The 9129-nt window shown below is 37.1% G+C and overlaps 1 protein-coding gene across 1 annotated transcript; it reads right to left on the bottom strand.

The window, feature by feature from the left end:
• Positions 1-1904: 1904 nt before the first annotated feature.
• Positions 1905-2852, bottom strand: LOC133764535 (olfactory receptor 51H1-like). The gene has a single exon (XM_062198210.1). The coding sequence runs from the start codon at positions 2850-2852 to the stop codon at positions 1905-1907; it is 948 nt and encodes a 315-aa protein (XP_062054194.1).
• Positions 2853-9129: the final 6277 nt, after the last annotated feature.

The following is a 9129-nucleotide window of genomic DNA, read 5'->3' as shown; positions in this document are numbered from 1 at the left end:
TTTGCCTCCTACAGTGTGCATTAGCAAGAATCTGGATGAGAAACAGAGTAGCCAGGACTGGAATAAGGCACTCTGAAATGGGATGCAGGCATCCCAAGTGGAAACTTAACCACTGTGCCAAATGTCTGCCCCTGTGTAATCTATTTTAATGCAGATATAGAATTATACTTTACAATTCCTACTCATGCACACTTTCATCCTATACAACCCCATTATATTTGAATAATTTCCATTGAAAATACCAACGTTGAGTCAATGTTTCAAACATAGTCTTAATTTCCTTCCTTATTTCATTAAGACAAGATGAATCTTTCACTTACATTTTTAGCAGTATTTGTTATTTTCTATCTTACTTCTTAGGCATTTGTATCTTTTTTTGCTATTTCATCCTCAAAAGTTTTTTTCTTTTTTCTTTATTTTTTTAAGAAAACTTTTATTTAACAAATATAAATTCAAAAGCACAGCTTCTGGATTATAGTGATTTCTCTCCATACCCTCCCTCCCACCCACAAACCATCCCATCTCCTACTCCCTCTCCCATCCCATTCTTCAATAAGATTCGTTTTTAATTATCTTTATATACAGAAAATCAACTTAGTATGTACTAAGTAAATATATCTTATAACTACTGATTTCTTTCTTCTCTCTATTATTTTCTTGAATGTTTAGGAAGCCCTATGACATGAGTGAAGTCTCAATTCATAGGCTTTAGAAGAAATAGTTTGAAATTTACATCTAGCTCTGCTACTTAGAAACTGTACAAAAGTTATTTAGCATCCCTAAATCCCATTTTCTCTTGTGTAAAATGTTGATAACATCAGTTCTCCAACTTATTGGGGTAATTCACTGAGATAATACAAAAAATAATGAGTATTATTGGTATTAAAAAATTAAATGTAATACACTACTATAATACCTACTTGCCTTATAATTATCTAAGTTAGTGTTTCTTTACACAGAAATATGAACCAAAAAGTGGTGTTTATCTGAAACTCCAGTGTAGCATCATAACCAGAATTTCACCAGTGTTTAATTTATGTTTATTGAATGATTAAATAATAGTGCTAGAAACATGATTCTATACTGATTCACATGATTCTTAAGGTAGACATGAGGATCAGTGCAAAAGCGCAGTTCATTGGCCATATTTAGGGCCACACACTTTTCTTAATGTTCTTCCAAATGCAGGGAATTTTCACTATTCAGAAATGATTTTACTCATTAAGTTTTACTAGGTCATCTAGTACACAGCAAAATTGAAGTCACTTATTCTGGGTCAAAAGAGTAATGGTAGAAAACATCACTATGTAAAAGAAAACTATAGCTCAGAATTGTGTAAAGAATTGAGATCACTTGAAAAAAAGGTATGTATGAAAAAACCATGGATGTTTCTGTTTTAATTTCATAATAATCACACTTTACCCTATGTATAGCTAAATAGAAAGATAAGTTTTTATCCCATAACAGTTATTTTCACTTTATTTTTTTAAAAAAGCTCAGATAGTCCTTTGGTAATATTATATGGTTTTTTGAATCTTTCTTGATGTAACTTTTAGCTAATGGACAATTAACAAAAAAGTATTTAATATTATAAGAATAAGCACTCAGATTTTATCTGGATAAACAGGTGATAATTTGTCATCACTGGCGTTCAATGTCAATTTCAAAGGGAAAAAGTTTGATGTTTAATTAAATTAGGATTTGTGACACCAGATGATAAAGTACATAATTTCCAAAACAGAGTACATACAGAATAACCTGTGTTATATTTTCATCCACAAGCCTTGACAACCCTTGCATTTTACTGGTTGTATAAATTTTGACAGTACTATAACTGCTTAAAATGGAAATATTAATTTTTCAAGTTTGTATTTATTCTTCATTTTACATGTGATTGCATTCCACTAGGCCCTGTTCTTTCTTCTCTGGAACACTTGAATGATCCGTCTTCGTATCTGCTTGGTCTGCACACTGTAGACAATAGGGTTTAGCACTGGGGGTAGTAGTAGATAGATATTGGCCATCAGCATGTGCACTACTGGTGATAAATGCTTCCCAAATCTGTGGACCATGGTGACCCCAATGAGAGGAACATAGAAAAGGAGAACAGCACAGATGTGAGAGAGACAGGTGTTGAGGGATTTGAGCCTTTCAGCTCTGGAGGCAATGCCCAGCACAGTCTTCAGGATGAGTATGTAAGAAAAGAGAATGATGAAGACATCAAGCCCTAATATCAAGATGACAGCGATGAGGCCATAGAGGCTGTTAATGTGTGTGCTGGCACAGGCTAGCCTCATTGCATCCTGATGAAGACAATATGAATGAGACAAGACATTGGAATGGCAAAAGGGTAGCCTCTTTATCAGGAAAGGCACAGGGAAGACCACACAGACTGCTCTTGTGAGGACAGCTAGCCCAATCTTTCCAATGATGCCATGAGTGAGGGTGGAAGCATAGCGTAGTGGGTCTCGAATGGCCACAAATCGGTCAAAGGCCATGGACACTAGGACTCCTGATTCTACCACTCCAAATCCATGGATGAAGAACATCTGTGTGATGCATGCATTGAAGCCAATTTCAGGAATATTGAACCAGAAGATGCTGAGCATAGTTGGTAAGGTGGACATGGAAAGGCTAACGTCAGTCAGAGCCAAGATAGAGAGGAAGTAGTACATAGGTTCATGGAGACTCTGATCAGCCTTGACAACAGCTAGGATGGTTCCATTTCCCACAAGTGTTAGTGTGTAGAGAAGTCCCAGGGGAAAGGCCATCCATGGATTCTTGTCTGGCATCCCTGGAATACCTGTGAGGATGAAACTATGGTGGTTGGCATGTGATGTATTTAAGTTCATCACAGTGTTGTGGGTGAAACTGGACTCACCCACTTAGCTCACAGCTCCTAAATTAAAAAAAGATATTCTCATTAGGGATAAGCAAGTAATTTTATGAATGCACAGGTAGAACAAAAGAGGAAAAAATGGGTTAAATGAGCATTTAGGTGGCTTTTGTGGCACTTCGTCTTTTTGACTTCCCTTCTCTTGGATTTTATCTGTTCATCTGGTAAATAAAGACAATGTTAAACACCCTGTGTTTGTACAATAGGGAGTTTGGATTCCCTTTCCTTTGACAGCTGACAAGGTTTGTCAAAAAAGTAGTAGCCATACCCAAAGATCTAATAGCACAGAACATTCTGCTAAATAATAATTTAAAATCCACACCAAACCCACAATAGCATCATCATGCACCTGTACACAATTCCACTGCTGTCACAAGTGCACATCCACACAAATGTGTGTGTGTGTTATATACCTAGAAAGGATGCTTGAACACTTGTGGAAGTGGAATTAAAAGATAACACTATTTTGGTGTAAATATTTTTTGAAGTCTGTGCATAGTTTTGTCCTTTTTGATTCTTTTTTCATTTTATTTTTATTTATATAAAGGGGACATATTAAATGATTTCATATATACAGTTTTAAGAGCATAATGACAGTCCCCTTCCTTCTCCCCCCGCTTCACTCCCACCCTTCTCTTCCTTCCTTTCTCATTTTTCTTTTAAATTTTACAATTACATACTTCCAATTTACTTTACAGTCACACTTAACCCTCCATTAAGTAAATAATTCAACAATTAGTAAGAACAAACAAACAAACAAAAAGCACTGTTCTTCAAAAGTATAAACAAGGGTTATAAATAATAATAAAATCACAGAATGTCAGAGTACAAAAATATAAAGTAACATTTTGAGATTTGCTTATTTTTTATAGTTTGTCTTAATATGTGTTTTCTTTTTTTATTTGACAGATAGATTTAGACAGTGAGAGAGAGACAGAGGGAAAGGTCTTCTTTCTGTTGGTTCACCCACTAAATGGCCACTACCGATGGAGCTAAGCCGATATGAAGCCAGGAGCCAGGTGCTTCCTCCTGGTCTCCCATGCAGGTGCAGCGACCCAAACACTTAGGCCATCCTCCACTGCTCTCCCAGGCCACAGCAGAGAGCTGGACTGGAAGAGGAGCACTGGAGACTAGAACAAGCACCCATATGGAATGCTGGTGCCATATGTTGAGGATTAACCAAGTGAGCTGGCCTTTAATATGTGTTTTCAAGGAACTTTTGGAGATGCCCTCATACATATTCTTCCACCTGCTTAAGCATTTATTCCATTGAATTTTTAATGAACTATAGCACAGATAGACATATTTGTAGATAAAATTTTTCAAATTCACATTTATCTTCACAAGTTAAAAAGTATAATTTTTATTAATCTTATTTCAAGGTAAAATTGATAGGAAATAAAGATTATTGGGCAATAAACAGTGACAGATAAGATATATGAGGATATTGCACTCACATGACTTTTATTTTGAGTCTCCTTATAAACCAGAAATTTGGAAGATATTCTTGAAAACTCTTCAGTGGGTCAACATTTAACCAATACCCAAGTTTGTCCCTAAAATCTAGATTTGAAAAATGTATTCTACTTCTTCCTATCCCTATAGTTAATAGGTAGTGTAGCCCATTCCTTCCATGCTTCATAACTGATCTTTCTGTATCCACTAGTGCCATCTTTCAATGCATTCTTCATTCTGCAATCAGAATATTTGAATATAAATCTTCTATATTTATAACAAGCAAATGAACCTTTCAGCTCCTCCAATGTGCTTAGAATGGACTTCCAAACCTAATAGTGTTCAAGGTACAGTGTGCTTCAGCACCTACATACCTCCATCACACCAACTCAGATCCCTTCTCTCTCCTTTGGTCTCTTCAGTTCAGCCAAATCTGAAGTCTTTGTTTCTGGATATCACAAAGATACCTCCTGACTAGGTTTCATGATGTTTTTCCCAGTTCTTTGTGTTTTTCCTCACCTTCTATTAATAGTTTCATTTGCCTAGCCTATCCATCCTTCCCAAACAAACCTTTTCCAGACTCCTATGGGATTTTAAGACTTCTTAGGATGATGTTTACACATTATGGACTTTCTTATAAACTATTTTAGTGGACTTTCTTTCTTATAAACTGTTTAAGGTAATTAAGTATTAGCTATCTCACGAGAAGTTAAACCTCATGAAGGAAAAATACTTTCTGTTTAATCACCTCATAGAGCATGTACAAAACATCTATTAGCATTTCCATATATGTTGAGTGAAGACACAAAACAAGTAAATGACTAGTTATTAATGAATATCAGTATTCTCACAAGAAACTTTGAACTCCCTCAAATCTCCCTCTAATTCTCTCTCTCTCTCTACACACACACACACACACATATGCCAAAATCATTTCAAGAGAAAAATATCTTTTTTTTTAAGAAGCCACGCACAAAAAGTTCAGTGGAAAATCTTTGAGAGGTGCCCTGGTACTTATAAGGAAAGAGAAAAAAAAATCTCAAGATCTGGTTTGGGATCTCTAAGCCTAAGGTGGGGTCATGTCCTTAGACCTGCTGAGCTTTCTTGCTCCTTTTACCTTTCTGCTGTTCAAGAGAACTTGCTTTCTGGAAAATGTAACCACCAGGAAGATACTGGCAGATTGTGCTCTTAGACCTGTAATCCACTTAACAAAAGTTGTGCTTTGCTTTGCAAACATCTTCCAGGCCTCTATCAAAATAAATCACAGGGCCGGCGCCTTGGCTTAACAGGCTAATCCTCCGCCTTGCGGCGCCTGCACACCGGGTTCTAGTCCCGGTCAGGGTGCCGGATTCTATCCCGGTTGCCCCTCTTCCAGGCCAGCTCTCTGCTGTGGCCAGGGAGTGCAGTGGAGGATGGCCCAAGTGCTTGGGCCCTGCACCCGCATGGGAGACCAGGAGAAGCACCTGGCCCCTGGCTTCAGATCAGCACAATGCGCTGGCCGCAGCGGCCATTGGAGGGTGAACCAACGGCAAAAAGGAAGACCTTTCTCTCTGTCTCTCTTTCACTATCCACTCTGCCTGTCAAAAAAAAAAAAAAAAAAAAAGAAAAAAGAAAATAAATCACAACAGGGTGATGTAAAGGAAGCATTTGTGGTGTAAGTCTAATCCTCCACTGCAGTTTGAAGAGGTTTGTTTTTTTTTTTTTTTTTTTTTTAAACTTTACACATCGAGTGAGGGCCCTCACCCAAGCAATTCTGATGCCTTTCAGTTGGGAAGAATCCATTGGCTCCTCCCTGCTAGATTTTTTTTTTTTTGAAAGTTCTTGAAAAATCTTTACTATTTTTTTAAGTCCTGGGGCCAGGCCGGCTGAGTCAAAATTCTTCTATGCAAATAGTTGACATGCCTTTCCCTTTCCCCTTTTACTGCTTTTGGGTCTATATTTTCTTTCTTTCTTTTTTTTTCTCTCCTTATTCCTATCTCTATTCCTGTATGGCTTCTGCTTTCCACACTCCATAGCTTTTCAGTGGAATTCCTACTTATCATCACATCCCATCTTTTTTTCAAAAATTTCCATGTACTATATCCTCTCCTACGATGATGCATTATTTTATTGTTAATGATAGCACTTGAATTTTGCCTTTTCTTTCCATATTTACTTTCAACCACTGCATGACATTCTATAGACTATTCTTGTCTGTGAGAATTTAATAAGACATGTACCTACATAATCCTACACAAAGCTTGCTATATAGTAGGCAGGAAAAAAATCTGATTAACTTATTACCTGTATCTCTGTGCTCCAGTTCAGAGCTAATTTGGCTTCTTTCCTTCCTGAGGAGTGGCATGTGGCACACCTATGAGGGCTGCTCAAATCTCTATAAGGATTTTACAGCTCCTCTGGGAAATATCCCTTGGGAGGTGTTTTAATGGTACCTGGAATTCCATCCTGATTTCTCTAAGAATTTCAAACCCTTCCTTTACCAGTCAGATGATTCTTTATTCAGTGAGTATTTATTGCAAATTTTTCTTCAATTTGAATTGCATCATGTCAGCTGGGTTCAAAGACATTAACAACCCCCCCCCCCCCCACAGCCCCTGCACACACACACACACACACTGATGTGCTTCATGTTAAATCACGAACTTAAAAGACACCGATTTTGGTTCAGGTCTTCTGACTCCAAAGCCAAATATCAATCTCAATGATAACATATCCTGCAATGTGCCCTAGATAGGGGCTGAGTCCACTGTTGTTTTTGGACAGTGAGAACAGCTGCCTGGACTCTTGGCCATCAGGAACAGAGATGAAGCTCTTTGAATGTGGTTTTGTTTCCTGGGTTGTTATTTCAAGCTATCACATGAAATTTCTTTCATTGATTTTAATGCACTTCTCTGTTACTTATTTTCATCAATGTAGTAATCTTTAAAATTAGAGAAATAATCTGTTACTATCAGTGTCTGTGTTTGGTCTTCAAGGTATCCACAAGAACTATGCACCTTCCATGCTCCTTTGATTGCATTTATTTCTCTTCCTGGCATATCAGTGTCATCACCCCAGGAAACAGAAGAAAGATACAACATTCTTATAGTGATACGTTTTTCAGACATGAGTGAGAGTGTGTGGCAGAAATTTGTCTATTTTTAATTTCTATACTCATTTATTCTCAGTGTGTTTTACAACCTTAGGAGACAATCTATATCATAAACAGCAAGGTCATGTGAATTATAATAAATATGTCTGCATGTTTTTGAATAAGATTGTGGATATCTTGAAATTTATGATTTTCTCCATATATTATAGCTTTATAAGATATTATTTGTGATATATTATACTTTAGCATATGCTTAATATATTATATGCTATATACCATATAATTTTAACATATTATATATTTACTGTATGAACTAAAGGGTCTTCAAAAACTTCATGAAAATGCATATTATGAAAAAATTATGCAAGAATTTTAAAATATTTTTTAAAAAAACATATTTACCTTTTAATTTTATTGTCTCCTAAATGTTGTATATATACTATATATATTTCTATAGATTCTAAAGATGTAAGCCATCTTTAAGTACCTCTAGATGTTAGGGCAAGAATTAAAAACCAAATTTTTGCCTTCCAAAAATTTTTAGTCCTGCCTGTGAATGTGCTTAATGCTTCCCAATTTCTTGGCAGTACTGTTGGGTGGCAGACCTAGACACACACACACACACACAAACGCACACACACAGTGCCTGACACAGACCTTCTGAGTTCTAGCTTGGAGTCCTCGGAGAACGTGAAGACTTGTCACCCACATGTGCAGAAGCTGACACTACCACTGGAATCACCTCTTCCATAAAGGTCTCCATATCTAGGGTGAAAATGTCCATTAAAAAGAATAGTCTTTTAAGTTTGATATCCCTTGCTTGAAATCACAGGTTTGCTTCTTCAGCTTTTGGACCTTAGGGAAAGTCATTGAAACTCTCACCTAATCAAATTTCCTTTTTATCTATTATTTAATGACTTATACTTCCTAATTCCAGTTATTCCTTTTCTATCAGCATTCATATAGCCCAATGCACTTAGAAAGAATCATACTTTTTTTTTTTTTTTTTTGACAGGCAGAGTTAGACAGTGAGAGAGAGAGACGGAGAGAAAGATCTTCCTTCCATTGGTTCACTCCTCAAATGGCCGCCACGGCCAGCGCGCTGTGCTGATCCGAAGCCAGGAGCCAGGTGCTTCCTCCTGCTCTCCCATGCGGGTGCAGGGCCCAAGCACTTGGGCCATCCTCACTGCCTTCCCGGGCCACAGCAGAGAGCTGGACTGGAAGAGGAGTAACTAGGACAGAACTGGTGCCCCAACTGGGACTAGAACCCATAATGCCAGTGCCACAGGCGGATATTAGCCTAGTGAGCCGTGGTGCCAGCTATAGAATCATACAACTCTGTTGATTATCCTCACTTAATATTTATGCATTAATGTACAAGTTTATAACTAAGGATCTCATATATACCTTCAAAGCTTTCAATCACGCCTTATGACTCTTCTTACTCCCTTTGATTACTCTTGTCTTTCTCCTCTAACACCTAATATCTTATCTAACTACTTGGTCTTTATTGATGACTTTGCCTCGGACTTCATTAAAAGAAATGAGACAATCAGAAAACAATATGTGGTATCCTATACCACATTTACTTGTATACAGTTGTGTTGGATATGTAATGATTTATTGGTTACCTTAAAAAAGGAGATAAAATATTCATGCTTCTTTCTCAAACCAATCCTTTCTTCTT

Source organism: Lepus europaeus, chromosome 7 (genome assembly GCF_033115175.1).
Source record: "Lepus europaeus isolate LE1 chromosome 7, mLepTim1.pri, whole genome shotgun sequence".
Lineage (NCBI taxonomy): Eukaryota > Metazoa > Chordata > Mammalia > Lagomorpha > Leporidae > Lepus > Lepus europaeus.
This window is presented reverse-complemented; position numbering and strand designations above follow the sequence as displayed.

What these genes read in the sequence shown, in the direction of transcription:
- LOC133764535 (XM_062198210.1), bottom strand. Translation starts at nt 2,852, where the DNA reads ATGAACTTAAATACATCACATGCCAACCACCATAGTTTCATCCTCACA.